This window comes from Pogona vitticeps, chromosome 1 (assembly GCF_051106095.1).
Source record: "Pogona vitticeps strain Pit_001003342236 chromosome 1, PviZW2.1, whole genome shotgun sequence".
Taxonomy (NCBI): domain Eukaryota; kingdom Metazoa; phylum Chordata; class Lepidosauria; order Squamata; family Agamidae; genus Pogona; species Pogona vitticeps.
In genome coordinates this window covers 316,018,753-316,035,414 of record NC_135783.1, presented here as the reverse complement: position 1 = coordinate 316,035,414, position 16,662 = coordinate 316,018,753, and the positions used below count along the sequence as shown (strand labels likewise).

Here is a 16,662-nt window from a genome sequence, read left to right as displayed (position 1 = left end):
GAAGAAGCATTAAATAACGTTGAGTGTCTGCCTGTCTTGGAAGAGTTGGACAGCGAACCAACTTTAGCAGAAATAAAAGTGTCCTTGGATTCCCTCGCCTTCAACAATGCACCTGGGAAGGATAACATCCCTGCTGAAGTGCTGTAAAGAGATCATCACCACTGAGCTGTATGAAGTCTTTTGTCTTTGTTGGAGGGAAGGTGGAGTACTACAGGACATGAAAAATCAAACATCGTCACATTGTATAAGAACAAAGGAGACAGGGGGGACGACTGCAATAACTACCATGGTATCTCTCTTCTCAGCATTGTAGGGAAGCTGCTTGCCCATGTTGTGCTGAAGAGACAGAGTGTATCCAGAATCACAGTGTGGATTTTGAACTAATAGATCCACCACTGACATGGTATTTTCCCTCAGACAGCTGCAGGAGAAATGTAGGAAACAATGACAGCCACTCTTTGTGGCCTTCATAGATCTCACAAAGGCCTTTGATTTGGTTAGCAGGGATGGCCTTTTTAAAGTACTTCCGAAGACTGGATGTCCACCTCGACTCCTTAACATCATCAGGTCCTTTCATGAGGAAATGAAGGGCACTGTAGTTTACGATGGCTCAACATCAGATCCCTTTGACATCCGAAGCAGAGTGAAACAGGGCTGTGTCCTCGCACCGACCCTGTTTGGGATCTTTTTTGCTGTCACGCTTAATCATGCCTTTGGAACTGCAACAAAAGGTGTCTATCTCTGGACTAGATCAGGTGGAAAACTATTCAATCTCTCTAGACTGAGAGTGAAGACCAAAGTCTAATTGAAATGCATGCGGGACTTCCTCTTCGCCGATGATGCAGCCATTGTTGCCCACTCTGCTGAATATCTCCAACAACACATGAATCATTTTAGCAAGGCCTGCCAAGACTTTGGACCAACAATCAGCCTGAAGAAAACACAAGTCATGGGCCAGGGTGTGGACTCACCTCCCTCTATTACCATCTCCACACAAGAATTGGAGGTTATTCATGACTTTGTGTACTTTGGCTCAACAATCTCTCTCTCCCTAGATGATGAGCTGGATAAACGTACTGGCAAAGCAACTACCACGTTCTCTAAACTCACAAAGAGAGTATGGTTTAATAAGAAGCTGATGGCATATACCAAGAACCAGATCTATAGAGCCTGTGTCCTGAGCACATTCCTGTACTGCAGTGAGTCCTGGACCCTCTGTGCATGGCAGGAGAGGAAGCTGAACACATTCCATATGCGTTGCCTCTGACGGATTTTTGGTTTCACCTGGCAGGACAAAGTTCCAAACAGAGTAATCCTAGAACGAGCTGGAATTTTTAGCATGCATACATTACTGAAACAGTGACGTCTACATTGGTTTGGGCATGTTATGAGAGTGGCTGATGGTTAGATTCCAAAAGATCTCCTGTATGGAGTATTAGTGCAAGGAAAGCACCCCAGAGGGAGACCACAGCTGCGATATAAGGATATCTGCAAGCGGGACCTGAAGGCCTTAGGAATGGACCTCAACAGATGGGAAACCTTGCCATCTGAGCATTCAGCCTAGACTCCCTAGAGGCAGGCGATGCATCATGGCCTCTCCCATATTGAAGACACCCTTGTCATCCAGCAGGTCAAGGCAAAGAGGCAGTCCCAAAAACAGCAAAATCAGGGAGATGGACAGGGGACAGAGTGTATTTGTCTTCATTGTGGAAGGAATTGTCACTCTCAAATTGGCCGTCTCAGCCAGAGTAGACATTGTTCCAAGTCCTCCATAGAGCGTGTTACCATAGTCTCTTGAGACTGAAGGATGCCTAATCATTGCAGGAAGGTGGGGCTGAGACTGAAAAATCATAGGTAAGAGCACAGTTAGCAAAATAGCCCAACACTTTAAAACCATTAGCAAGATTGCGTTTCTCAAAGCAACGTGGAAACTTCTTCAAGAGTAGTCAAACTTACTTCCTCACTAGGCATAACACCTATTAATGCACCAGTGCAGGCTCAAATAAACCTTCAAGGGAAATGATGTCACTTTTTCTGCTACAGTTTAGGAAGCATATCCTTAGTCGCTATAAAGTGCATCAACGCCCAAGAAAATACCTTCCGCATTCCATACGTTCCACTGCTTAACTCAAAACTCAGTGGAAAAAGACAGCAGTGCCAGAAAAAGAGAGAGATCTGTCTTGGGATAGACTGATTGAGAAAAGGAGCCTCCGCCTTTAGATTGCAAAGACTAAAGACATGGCGAGTATTGATTTACTGGACTGCCATAAGTCAGACACGACTTGACGTTACGCACAAGGTGACTGCTTCAGCCTTGCAAAGCACCGAGCCTAAAAACCCGCCCTTCTTTTGAGTCCCCAGCCTATGACGTCACGCAGAGGCGGTTGCCATAGAGACCCAGGAATTTCTCACCTGACGGCTGTCGTAAAGGGGTAGGGAGCGAGCTGAGGAGAGTACAGAAGGAGGAGTAACATTGGGCTGCGGTGGGGGAGGAAGCCCAAAGCTAGTCCTGCCCCTCCGTTTCTGAGAGCGCGCCGGCCGCACCCGCCGCTTCGGAGCCTCGAGGCGGCGCCGTTTACTATGTAGGGAGTCCTGATTCGGAGGCGCGCATCCGGAGGCCGCGACGCGCCTCCTCAGGTTTCGAGGGGTTTGGTGGCGATTGCAGTAGCGGCGGCGGCGGCGGCGGCGGTGGCGGCGGCGGCAACAACACGGCGGGCCAGCCCCGGGGGGGCCTCTCAGGCGGGATGTTCTCCAAGAAGCCGCACGGCGATGTGCGGAAATCCACGCAGAAGGTGCTGGACACCCGCAAGGACCCCCTCACCCGCCTGAAGCACCTGCGCATCGTTATCGGTGAGGCGGGCGAGAAGGCGGCCCAAGGCCGTTCGGGGCTGTCGTTGCAGGGAAGCCGAGTTTGAGTCGCCTTTTCTGGACGGGGCTATTTTGCCTGAGGGGAAGGCCGCCTGTGCCCTACGCCAGGCTTTTCCGAAAGCATCCGCCTTCCTTTCCCCGCGTCCCTGGGAGAGTTAGTGAACGGAGTGGGGAGCGTCAGGGTGCCCTGAGGGAGAGAAGCAGCTGGTTTTCACCCAGAGGTCAGAAAATAGGATGGGACCCAAAGAAGCTCCCGGCCAACTCTTCGTTGGCATGACAACAGGGACACTGATGATACTGTGGGAGATGACAGGCCAGGAATACCTAGCCAGATCACTGAAATTGTTACCTTTGGTTCACACACAGGCCCAGCCCCGTTCCTGTATTGTGGTAATTTTAAAGGGATTCTTGGCTTTCATATGCGGTACAGCAAGGTTTCACAGGCCTGATCAGGAAATGCTATTCCTATATTTTTTAAAATTTGTGATTAGATGCCTCCTGAAGATCCTTCTTTTGGGAAACTCATGTAATGTTTTAGGTCTTTTACTATGTTGCATTGCTGTGCAACTGATAATGAAGGAGTCACACTTCTGCATCTGCACAGTTTGGTTGTGTTGAGGTCAGGGTGCTTTGGGGAAAACTAGCCGAGGAAGATTTCCTACAATCTAGTTTATGTACTGCACCCAATTGAGATTAGAAAGTGGCTAGCAAGATGGTTTGTCACATTGATATTTCTTTTTACTCTTTTTGCTTTGATGAAAGTATGTATTGAGATTGCTATTTTGGTAGCAATGTTATGCAGAACAGCTTTTTTAGTCTGTTGCAAGAAAACCAACAGTTTCCCAGCTCCTTCAAAGCTAACATATTTATTGTGGTATAAACCCTTTTTTTGTCTGGAGTCTACTTTGCTACTAAAATTCACAGCATAATGTTTGTGTTGATTGTTATCTAGTTTAGTCTGTTCACTTCAGAGGCTTGGGGCCATCCTTTGCCAATAAGAATATAGGAAACTGCCTTAAAGAAATTAGTGGGCTGGTGTGCGTAGTTCATTATTTGCTGGCTTAACAAGAACAATGTAAATCAGAAACCTTATAAGATATATAGCACAGGGTAGCAGTTCGCTCCCCAAGAAAGCCTTGATTCTTGATACTTTAAGAGAAATGTAAACAAATGAGAAAAATATAAATATAAGGAAGTGAGACACAGACACACGATACACACACAAGATACCAACAACAAATGCTGTACATGAATTGCAAGAGGCAAGTACAGAGGCAGTGCACAAGGAAGCAAACTGATTAATGGCAATGACTTGGATGAGAAAACCTAATATTTTTCATGTGTATCTTGATAGGCTAAAGGTTGCTGAAAGATATAATGCTTTTTTTCTTTTTAATTATGTGTTTTAGATATGTATTCTCTGCTTTCTGACAGTGTTTTAAGTCTATAAGCGCCTCTTTTTGGACTGAAATATTATTTAAGTTCTTGTCTGTAAGCCTATAATTGAGATATATTTTTCTGATTTAAATATTTGCCTGGAACTTAAGTCTTAATATATTATTTGTCTTTATATATATATTAAGCATTTGTGCCTATAGATTTTCTGTTGCTATAAGTTTACTTTCTGAATAACTGTGCCTGGAACTTTTCAAAATGTTACAATGAATCAATAACTTGCATTTTTAGGCATAAAAGCAATGTAGATGAATAAAAATTGTAGGAATAGGCAAGCTTGTTTTGCCTGGAATCATTCCAACAATGAAACTAGTTATACCTTGATATCCAGATAAAAGTTGATATGATTAATGTGATTATTTGGTTCTGCATTGGAATTAACCTTTTAAGGGATAAACATAATCTGTGATGGACTACTGCAGACTCGAACTACAAAGGGGTATTATAAAGTTTTATAGTACTCTAAGTTCATTGTTTGAATGTCTAATTTGTGCCCTTGAGCTGGGCCTTGCTGAAAAGACCCCCTCCTCCTTATCACCATCTTGAGTTCAGAAGACCCCTGGGAAAGTGCCTCTACTGCTAATTGTGCGACAAGAGCAAATATGTATGGGAAGATGCATTTGTCTGTATTAGGCTTCTCCAAAACTTGTGTCCTCCAAATCTTTTAAACTAAAATTTCTTGCATCCCTGACCACTGTCCTTGTTTACTAGGTCTGATGGGACTGTGATCCAGTGTATCTGGAAGGCATTAAGTTTACAGAAGTTTTCTTTATGTATTGAAGTCTTAAGCCATGTAGGGCTTGTGTATTTTTTCACTACAATGAACAAGATCTGAAATTACATCTAAAAAGTTAGACTATAGATTATGAAGAACTATGCAAACATATATTCTACATTCATTATTATAATTTCTGCATTTATCGCATCGCTCCTTGCTAGGTTAACCAGAAATTAAGAGGTTAAGATGTGCAAGTACTTTCCATTGACAATGCATTTCTTGACAACTAGAGATGGACATGAACCATAGTTTGGGCTGGTTTGGTGTGGCACCCACATAGGTGTTTTACAAGCCCCATGCACTTCCCATCACCACCTCCTCTGTGTGCTTGCCCACTGACTGGCTGCTGCATGCTTCCCTCCCCTGCCTTCTCAGAGCAATTGTCCACTTACTGGCAGGGCCATGGGCTTCCCTGCGTCACCTCCTCATCTGAATGGATGATAGTGCTGTGAAGATAGAGGAGAGAAGCACATTGCAGCTGGTAAATGGGCAAGTGCTCAGAGGAAGCAAGGGAGGGAAATGTGCAGTGCTCAAGGAACACTTGTGTGGGCGCCACACCAAACTAGGCTGTATCAAGCGTGGTTCATGCCCATCTCTGCTGACAACTATGTCGGGGAATTGACAACTATGCACATACTGTAGTTGTATGGCTTATTTAAAACTTTTCATAATTTCTGTATATATAACAGTTCCAAATTATAAATAGTTCTAGATAAGACTAAATGTGCATTCTCTGTACCTCTGCCCCCACCCTCCAGTGTCCAGTTTGCCTATTGTTTCAGATGAAGATTTACACTTGCAAGTGGATAGTGGATTTCCCCTTGTGGAAGCAGTGAAAACTGGAACCACCAATGAAATGCACCATTCTGTGCTTTTTTTTTCACAGACAGAATACTGTACTGGCTATTATTTTGGATAGAGCAAATGTTTTCATGAGCAAATGACAAAGTTTCTGAATATTGCTTTGTCTCATAGCTTCAAAAAGTTCCCAATGTTATTTCACGATGTCAAATACTATTTTCCTTACCCCACAATTTGTTGTATTGATTTTTGTTTGTTTGTTCTTGTTTTTTGGATAGCTGGCTGGACACCTCAGTGGTTTAGGTATCTGGCAGTGGAGCCAGAGGTTGGGAGCTTGATTCCCCATTGTGCCTTCTGCTCTGTAGAGCCAGCCTGTGTGGCCTTGAGCATGCTCTATAGTGCCAGGGTACCACCAGAAGAGGGAAATGATAAACCAGTTCTGAGTAATATGTACCAAGAAAACCCTGAAAATGGTTTCCATAATCAACTTGATGGCACATGATTGATTTTTTTTTTTTTGGATTATTACTTGGCTGTAAATAAACAAACTAATTCATTCATAGCACTTTGTATAGACCAATACATTGGTGAATAGTTTTGCTTTAAAAGTTGAAATGACAAAATCATTTTGTAAATAAAATGCAATTTTGAGCTTCTTTAAGGATGTGGTTGGGTGATGTTTTAAGATACATCAACAGAAGAAAATCTGATGGTGGTACTATTCTATAAACGGTTGCAGAATTGCTAAAGGGACTATCCACAAAATGAATTCAGCTAATGATATGCTGTGCAAGATTTTTTTTTATAAAAGTTGGATCTCAGTGTACACTTGATACATTGTGCAAATCTAGCGCCTTATGTAGCATACTTAAGATGCACAAGAAATTGTGTGATGCTTTGTGCTGTCTAAACCACATCCTTGGATTCTGAATCTCCTGCAAGGATTTTATGTACAGTGGTGCCTCGCATAGCGACGTTAATCCGTGCAGCAAAAATTGCTGCAAAGCAATTTCGTCGCTATGCGATTTTAAAAAGCCCATAGGAATGCATTGAAACCCCCTCAATGCGTTCCTGTGGGCTTAAAACTAACTTTAAAGCAAAAATCCTCCATACAGCAGCCATTTTCGCTGCCCGGTAAGTGAGGAATCCATCCCTAAACACAGCGGGCGGCCATTTTCTTTTACCCGGTGGCCATTTTGGCCATTTTTTTCAGCTGTTGGAAAATCATTGCTATGCAATGATCGGTAAGCGAAACAGCGAACCGATCATCGCAAAGCAATTTTCCCCATAGGGAACATCGCAATGCGATCGCTTTTGCGATCACAAAATCTTCATCGCTATGCGGTTTTGTCGTTAAACGGGGTGCCCGTTAAGCAAGGCACCACTGTAGTTAGGAAGGGCCCTTCTGCTCACAGACACCTCTCATTCCAACTTCATATTTTTGCTGCAGTTCAAAAGACTGCGTGATTGATATTTGTTCAGTAAAACTTTTTAAGAATATTTGTTTTTTAATAAATGTCTATTCTTCAGGTAAAATCTTTAAGCAAACACAATAGAACTGCATATTTGACAAGCTTCTTTTGAAGTAAGAAATCTTGAAAGCTTTTTTCCGTGCAGTGCTCAGATGGGAATGGGAGAGATAAACATACTCAGAGCCATTCTGTTGATCACATCTGAATCATGTTTACTTTATGAGTGTTTTAAAGATAGCTCTCTTTTTTTGGAAATATTTTTTTTTTTTGTTGAAAAATAAAAAGTTTTATTTAGTCAAAAGCACTGCTGGGTGCCTCATCCCTAAGATTCAAGAGTACTGTTGAAAATATGCATTGAGAAAAATAAAGTGTGTTCTGAAATCTTATTCAGTTAGAAACTTAACAGTGGCCATCCAAATAATGGTAAAAATAGGTTTAGTGGTTTCCAAAGAGACACGAGATCTGCTGTCTCTTATAGGAGAGAGGTACTTTATTATGAAATAGCTACTAGCAATATTTAATTGTTTGCAATGATGATCATATTTCATAGCAAAAAGATAAATTGAAAGTTATACTTTTGAAAAGATTATCTTTGTAAATATGTTTGAGTAGTAAATGTCTGCTGAATTCAATTTTTTTTTCTTTGCTAGATGTAGTGCTAGTCCTGCAGAAGAATTATGTTCTGAAATAGTTTGATTAAAGAGGTAGAACCTAACGTCATTGTTTTCATGATTGCAGCATGGCAATGCTTTGCACCTATGAAATTGACTTCACAGGGCAAATACCAAAAATGAAAATAACTTTGTAATGAAAATATCTGACATTTTGGATTAATTAGGGTATTACTGAACAACACCAGGTAGCTAGATTTGCTTGAGAATAGACATCCAGTATATTCTCCAGTGCAATAACTTGCAATAGGGGTATTTGGTTAATTAAACAACATTGAGTGGGGGGTTGAACTCGATGGCCTTACAGGCCCCTTCCAACTCAGTTGTTCTATGATTCTATGGACATTTCTTGTAAATGTTGAGGTGACAACATTTTCTTGAAATACTAGTATGCAAATTCTAAGATTGCTTATTCAAAACTAAGTTCTGTTTGAGTTAGTAATTCTGCACATCTATAGATGTGTGAAAGATTACAACTAAATCATTACAGCTGAATAGTTGGACTGTCCTTACACAATTAGATTTTAAGGGAAGGCACAAGAAATATGGACATTCAAAGAATTACTAGTTATAGCATACCTAAACAGTTGTGTATATTACCACAATGTGCTTCCTGTGGATAATAATTGAAGAAAAGGTTCATTCATATGTTGGTTTCAGATTTGAGGAGTATACATTTCATTTTGATTTCTTATGCACCCATTCATTGTTATTAATTCATTTAAAGAAATGCTACAATTCTAAAAGTGAAATTTCTTCCCATTTAGAAAATTTTCCATCGTATGTCATTTGATGTTTTAGTCTTTGCTGACTAATACTGATATCCTTACTCCTGTTCCTGCTATAAGAAAAATATTTGCTTCTAAGATTTCCACCATATTAAAGATATTTCAAAAATTTAAGAGACAAATAGTTTATCTCCTCCCTGCCTTACTGCAATTTTTGTCATGTGTGTGTTCATACACATATGCACATGCACACTCACAAACAAAACATGTTCAATAAAACATGTAGCTAAGAAGAACAGGCAAGGTATATACATGTTTCTTGCTTTTTACTCTTGCTTCTTCTTTTCAGGTCAGCATGTCTTATAATATGGTTTCTTCCATAGTGTATTAAAGTAGATAACATCCATTGGTTGAAGCTGTATGGCCACGTGAATGTATGGCCACTATGTCTTTCTGTTGATCAAATTCTGAAGCACCATCTTCAAATAATCATTATGGACATATTCACCAGGTGGTGAAATTTACCACATCAGTACAATATCCCAATATTTTAAAATTACTTTCTCTTACACAAGCAGATCCAATTTATAGTTGTTAGAACTTGTTCAGGCCACCAATAAAAGCAAATGGGACACTGTGCTAGATGATTTATGCAGTAGTAGATTGGAATCTGCCTGTTTCATAGTCTTAAGATCCTTTTTCATAGATGGTTACTGGTTACTGATTTAGATAGTCTAATATTCTAACATTGTATGAAGTTGCCTCACATGGACCTGGAATTCCACAACATAGAACAAAATACTGTAGTTCAAAAATGTTTATCAGCTACAATGAGATCTTATTAATGTTATACATCTTTGTAGTACAATAATTAAGCATAGTCCAAATGTCCATAATACATCTGCAGCAAAATGGAAATGTTAATGGATTATATGTTACATATTTAATAGCTTTTGTTGTTTTAATAAATATTAATTTTCATATTCACTCTAAAATGTGCATACTGAAATACCTAGAAATACTCTGCCCCCCCTCCCCGGCAGATACTGTATTAGAACTTAAGTTGAAGTCTATTTCTGACTGCAGAATAATAATATTTTCAGAAAGAGTTATTAATACATACCTACATGTGTTTCCTCTAGTTAGCATAAACAAAACAGCTTGCCAAGTACAATGTGAGATTTTTTTAAAAGAACTCCCTAGTGTGATCGTTCCCCAACTTTGAAGGCTGGACTGATCTTTTGTATTGTTTATGCTCCTTCACTTCCTCTCTTATCATTATTTCCCTTGATGCAAATCGTATTAAGTAAATATCTGAGATATTTCTGTTTTATTCTTTAGATCACAGATCAAAATTGATTACAGTAAAAAATGTCTAAACCAAAATCACAGCTGATTAATGTAGTAAATATTAGCAACACATAGAATTATAAGATTGTGTTTGAAAAATTAATAAAAGCTTCATTCCAGATAAACCCAGGATTTTAGAAATCAGTGAAAAGCAACAAAAAAGACAGGGAGTTAATACCAAAAGTGTAAGTCTAATCTCTGGAAAGATCTTGCTCCTGTTGTGTGTCATCTTTGCTTACAGATTAGTTGTAGTGTATGTAGGTAATTCTTCAAATCTGACTAGATTTTAGAACAGTACAGTATGTAGATGTAACTCTTCCCTCCCCTTTTCATGATCATATTTTTTTGTGATTTTCAAATATTTTTTGGTCTGTTTTCATAATTATTTGGCAGTAACATTGATGGTCACTCTGCAGCAGCTTCAGTGCCAATAGTACTGAGGAGTTTTCAGAAGTGACCCCATGCTCCCAGAAGGACCCAAGAGGATAAGTGGAGAGATATTTTTTCTATTTACAAAAATATTATTTTTGGTTAGGTTGCATTTCGATCAGTAGAAATTTATTTGCAGGCCATAAGCTGCATGGTGGCCACTCCTGATCTGGAGCTTGGCAGAGACCAGAGATTTTTCTTCCATTATAGTTTTTAATTTAATACAGTCTTCCTAGCTTTCTTAACAAATTTAATTGAACTGTCACTGTGCTTATTTTATATATGTGCTTTGCCTTAGAGTTTTCATAGATTGTTCCTCTAGTGCAGGGGTCTCAAACATGCGGCCCGGGGGCCATTTGCGGCCCGTGGGATGATAGTTAGTGGCCCCCGACTTGCCTGCCCCCCCGAAGTGTCCACACGTCCTCTGTTGTCCAGAGTAAAAAAAGCAGCCTTGCCTCGCTCGCCGGCTCTCTCACAAGACATCGCCTCTTGCATCCTCCATCCAGAACTGCAGCCTGCCTGCTGTCTTGGGGGAGAGCCGGTGAGCGAGGTGTGCTGCCGGCCCTTTTCCCCAAGCACCTGAGCCACCGCCCAGCGATGCCTGAGAGCAGAACTTGCTCCCAGCCCGTCCTCAAAGAGGGCCTCCAAGCCGCCAACAGCAGCTGCCCCTGCCGCCACCTCTTCCAGGGAAGTGGCTCTCTGGCTCTCTTTCTCTCTCGGCACCCCCAGCACCAGCCCGGCCAGCGGCCACCTCAGCGGCCGGCGGTGCTTCTTCTTCCTCCTCCTCCTCGTCCTGCTTCAACCGCCTCAGCTCTGGAGGGTGCCTGGGCTCGCCTCGCAAAGATTACTCCTCCATCGTGGTGGGTGTAGCTGCTGCTGCTGAGTGCGCCTTTTTTTGAGGGGGGCCTCAGAGGAAGGTTGCCAGACCTCTGTGTGTGTGTGTGTGTTTATGGGGGGCCCACCCCATTCTGTTTAATTTTGCGGGTATTGAGGGGGGCTTTTCTACTTTGGCAAGGCGATTCTGTGAGTTTTTATTTTTATTTTATGTCGTGCCCTCCCCGCCCCAGCTAGGCGGTTGCTGGCACTCCCTCTCTTCTCTGCTTCTTGGTCCTGCTGCTGGTGCTGGTGGTGGTGGTAGTGAAGAAGGAGCTGGAGGAGGTCGTGTCCAGTGACGAGGGCGTGCACACCCCTCCTCCTCCTCCTCCTTGGAGCCCCAGCTGGGCTAAGGAAACCCTGGGTGGCTTCCTCGGGCTCTTGCTCCACTTGGCGGAAAATCTGATGCGGCCCAGCCTCACCCAGACTCTGCCTCCAGCAGCCCCCAGGTAAATTGAGTTTGAGACCCCTGCTCTAGTGTCTTATGGTTTCTGGCCCCAGTACTTACTCCCCCACCCAAGGCTGTTTGTACTGTATATGCTAGTTGCATTAGGTATATGTATCTGTTAAATGAGGATAAAGCATTTTGTACTTGTTCTAGTATTTGAACAGTAAATAATAGTAAACAGCAGCACCATTTTCTAGACCAAAAAGGGATAAAGTTCATAGAATCATAGAAAAGTAAATTTGGAAGGGGCTTACATGGCCATCAAGTCCAACCTGCTGCTCAAAGCAGGAATATAATCAAAGCATATCTGCATAACTTTTTCTTGAATGCCTCCAGTGTTGGAGCACTCAACAGCTCTCGAGGTAACTGGTTCCACTGTTGTACTGCTCTAACAGTTCAAATGTTTTTCCTCATATTCAACTGGAATCTGGCTTCCTTTAACATGAGCCCATTGTTGTGTGTCCTGCACTCTGAGATGACTGAGAACAAATCCTGCCTCTCCTCTGTATGACAGCCTTTCAAATATTTGAAAAGTGCTATCATATCACCCCTCAGTCTTCTTTTCTCAAGGCTAAACATGCTCAGTTCTTTCAGCCTTTCCTCGTAAGTCTTGGTTTCCAGCCCCCTGATCATCCTTGTTATCCTCCTCTGAACTTGTTCCAATTCGTTAGCATCTTTCTTGAAGAATGGTGTCCAGAAATGGACACAATACTCAGGGTGAGGCCTAACCAGTGCTGAATAGAGGGGGACTAGCACCTTGCTAGATTTGGAAACTATATTTTTATTAATGCATCCTAAATATCTAGCATTAGCCTTTTTTGTAGCCACATCACACTGTTGGCTCATATTTAGCTTATGATCTATGACAATTCCAAGATCCTTCTTGCTCGTAGTTTTGCTGAGCCAGGTATCCCCCATCTTGTAACTGTGCAAACGGGTTCTTTTTCTGAGATGCAGTACTTTGTAGTTAGCCCTGTTGAATTTCATTCTGTTGCTTTCGGCCCAGTGCTCCAACTTATCAAGGTCATTTTTAATTTTGTTTCTGTCTTCTAGGGCAGTGGTCCCCAACCTTGGGCCTCCAGATGTTCTTGGACTACAACTCCCAAAAGCCTTCACTACCACTTCTCCTGGCCAGGATTTCTGGGAGTTGAAGTCCCAGAACATCTGGAGGCCCAAGGTTGGGGACCACTATTCTAAGGTATTAACTATTCTGCCCAATTTGGTATCATCTGTAAATTTGACAAGCATTCCCAGAACTCTCTCATCCAAGTCATTAATAAAATATTGAAGAGCACCAGGCCCAGGACGGAGCCTTGGGGTACCCCATTTGTTACCTCCTCCCAGTTAGAGAAGGACCCATTAATCATCACCCTCTGAGTACGATTCTGGAGCCAAATGTGTATCCACCTGACACTTGATCTATCCAGCCACACCTAGTTAGCTTGCTAATCAGGATATCATGTGGCACTTTGTCAAAGGCTTTGCTGAACTCAAGATATACTACGTCTAGAGCATTCCCTCTGTATGTCTGAGAGGTGACCTGATCAAAAAACAAGATGAAATTAGTTTGACAGGTTTTGTTCTTGACAAATCCATGTTGTCTTTTAGTTATTACTGCAATAATAGTTGACAAGAACTAGATCTTACCATACATAGAGTTCCTTGCTGTAGCGTTCTCTCCCAGTTCTTTTCTCTTAAAATAATAATAATCATGTGCCATCAAGTCAATTCCAACTACCCTCTTCTGGATTTTCCAGGTAGGAATACTTAGAAGTGTTTTACCATTCTCTTCTTCTGGGGGCATCCTCAGACTGTGCAGCTTGCCCAAGGCAACACGGGCTGGCTCTGCTCCCAGGAGGCACAGTGCAGAATCAAGTTCCCTATCTCTGGCTCCACAGCCAGATATTTAAACCACTAAGCTACCTGGCTAGCTATTTTTCTCTTGTGTGTTCTGTGCTGTTAAGTCAGAACCAACCAGTAGTGATCCTAATAGGCTTTCAAAGTAAGTGAGATGTTTTAGGAGTGGTTTTACCAGTTTCACTTGCCAGTGATTTTTCATGGCCAAGTAGGGATTTGAATGCTGTTTTCCAGAACCCTAGTTCAGCACTGTATCCAGTACATCAGTGGTCCCCAACCTTTTCCCGACTGTGGACCAGTGGGGGGGGTGTTGCGCTCGCTCGGAAAGTGTTGTGCTCACAGGGGGTGTGTCACACTTGAAGTAGGGGGTGTCACGCTCGTGCACATGTCCGTGGGGGGTGTTGTGCTCATGGACATGTGCACGGGGGCATGTCACGCTCACAGAGGGCGTAGCACGCTTGTGCATATGCACGGGGAGCGCTCATAGGGAGGCAGGAGATCTGTGTCCACGGCCCGGTCCTGCCTAGGTTGGGGACCCCTGCACCACACCACACTGGAAATCCTCCAAATTCTTAGCCAGACTTATTTCTGAAATTTTAATTTGCCTGAAAGAAAAAAAAATATGCAGAGGAGGCAGATTGTGGAATAGCAAATTGAATGGTAGCTTTAGCAATCTTTCATATAACTATTTCATAAACATTGGCTTTTTTCTTTGTTTGTTGGCACAGACCTATCTGCAACATAAGTGGTCTTTTTTTTTTTTTTTTTTTTGAAGGACAAAACTATGAGGAACTTGTTTTGAAACTTTACCTAGAGCAATTTTGTAACAAATGCAATGTATGAAGGATCACTTGTTACTGACTCCTGGTCTAGGTTACTAAGCGTCATTGGCATAAAATCAGTGGGAGACATTTGCTGGGGAGTGATCTCCTTTCGTCCGAGCACCCAAAACATACAGTGGTACCCCGCAAGACTATGTTAATCTGTTCCATTGAAATCGCTGTCTTGTGAAAACATTGTCTTACGAAAAGTGTTTCCCCATTGGAATGCATTGAGATCCGTTTAATGCGTTCCAATGGGGGAAAACGGTCATCGTTTTGCCAAGATTGCCCATAGGGAAGCCATTTTGCGAAGCGTCGATCAGCTGTTAAAATGACTGTCTTGCGAAGCATCGGTTAAAAAAAAAAAGTCTTGCAAAGCACAGACTAAAACATCGTCCAGCAAAAAACGGCCATAGGAAACACTGTTTTGCGAAGCGCAATGGCGATCGCAAAAACTCATCGTCATGCAGATTCGTTGTTTTGCAAGGTCATTGTCTAGCGGAGCACCACTGTAATTCTACGGAACTAGAAACCTTCTGGAGATGTTTTTTGAGTGAGGTCAAGGGGAAGGATAGAGAAGGGAAGATCACAGCATTGTATCTAGGACATTTATTTTTTTATTACTTTTTGTCAGTGTTTTCAATTTTAAATTAGGCATGTATTGTTTTTACTTATTCTTTTATATTGTCATGATGTTTCAGTAGTGTCTGAATGAAAAATTTTAAAAATTGGAAGGTTAAAAATTGATTACTTACAGGAAAATTATTTATTCATTTTAGGGAATAATTACTGATTATCAGAAGCACTTTTAATATTGGCTGAAATTCTGTTGCTTAGCATAGTAATTCACACTAGAGTAAGCCCATTGAATCAGTGGAGATTTAACAAATCTTCTGTTAAATCTCTGTTTAAAAGAAATTGTTCAGATGACACTGTGTGGAGGCAAATAGGTTTACAGTTTCTGATCATCGTTTTACAAGTCAGCATATTGTATGTTGCAACAGAGGCATAAGAAATTAGCCAGAAAGTGAAGAGTTCTAGCTTGTTGCATGTAGAGGTTTTTGAAGCTGCATGATGTGATAAGTCTAGTAGGACAGTAGCTTTGCTGTGCTAATGTGGAAAAGTTTTGTAACACATGTGGAAAGTATGTTGCTGGGGTGAAATATTTGGACTTTTGTCTGAGGAGTTTCTTGCTGCTACCTTGCAAGATAGCAAATAAGCAATCGTTGAGGATCCTTTTTGAGTTGTTTTTCTTTGCTGCAACAACAGTAAATATTGGTAGCAGCTAAACCCTTGGCTGCAACTGGCAAAAGTGCTGTCACTTCCAATGATGAAAAAAAGAATAAGGAAAAAAATGCTGCATGCTGCTGCCCAGCAAATGTGACAATAAGTTCATCTTCCTGAAAAATGTTGCCAAAATGCACCCCGAGTTTATCACTTCTGAATAAAGGAGTGGCTTTTTTTTTTCAGATCTGTTTGTTGGGATATAATTTTGAAAATATTTATTCAGGTACATTTCCGTGGACCTCAACAGATCGATGGGTGGTTTTTTAATTGCATTTTAAAATTTTCTTTTGGTGCAATTTATAGAACTTAATTTTGCTACAGTAGAAATATATTTCTTTATTTTATGCCTCTGCACCACACTACAAAAACTCCTTTCTTCTTTGGTAATAAACTTTATTTCACTCAAAGTGACAGAAAAATGTCTACAATTAAATTAGATGTATATTGCATAGGTAAACATTGAAGGCAAATTTCCGAAATTATTGTAATGGTGAAAATTATATACTGTGCTGCAGGTAATTAAGCTCTCATATGCTAGCCAGAATTCTATCAGTAGTTGTGTAACTTGCAGTAATTTATCAAGACTACTTGATCATAGAATTATAGAATAATTGAGTTAGAAAGAGCCTATAAGGCCATCTAGTCCAGTCTCTTGCTCAGTGCAAGAATCTAAATCAAAACAGATCTGACGGATAGTTGTCCAATTTTCTCTTTAATGCCTTCAGCATTAGAGCACTTAGCTTTATCAGTTGTACATAATTAGCCATCTGAAGTCTCACAAACCTTATATGAACAGTGACAGGATTCCAGTAATTGAGCACTTT

At 41.4% G+C, this 16,662-nt stretch overlaps 1 protein-coding gene across 18 annotated transcripts in view; it reads left to right on the top strand.

The window, feature by feature from the left end:
• Window positions 1-2,521: 2,521 nt before the first annotated feature.
• The window catches only part of RALGAPA1 (Ral GTPase activating protein catalytic subunit alpha 1), a 208,115-nt gene continuing 193,974 nt past the window's right edge, over window positions 2,522-16,662 (top strand). For 4 of the 18 annotated variants that reach the window (XR_013544636.1, XR_012082600.2, XM_078392390.1 and 1 more), the window contains exon 1: window positions 2,627-2,850. Coding sequence is in view for 16 of the 18 variants with exons in the window: in XM_078392390.1 (XP_078248516.1) it covers window positions 2,745-2,850 (106 nt within the window). In the remaining 2 variants the exon portion in view is untranslated. Of the gene's footprint in view, window positions 2,851-16,662 lie in introns of all 18 variants that reach the window. The other 14 variants (XM_072986376.2, XM_078392386.1, XM_078392402.1 and 11 more) reach the window with 7 other exon arrangements.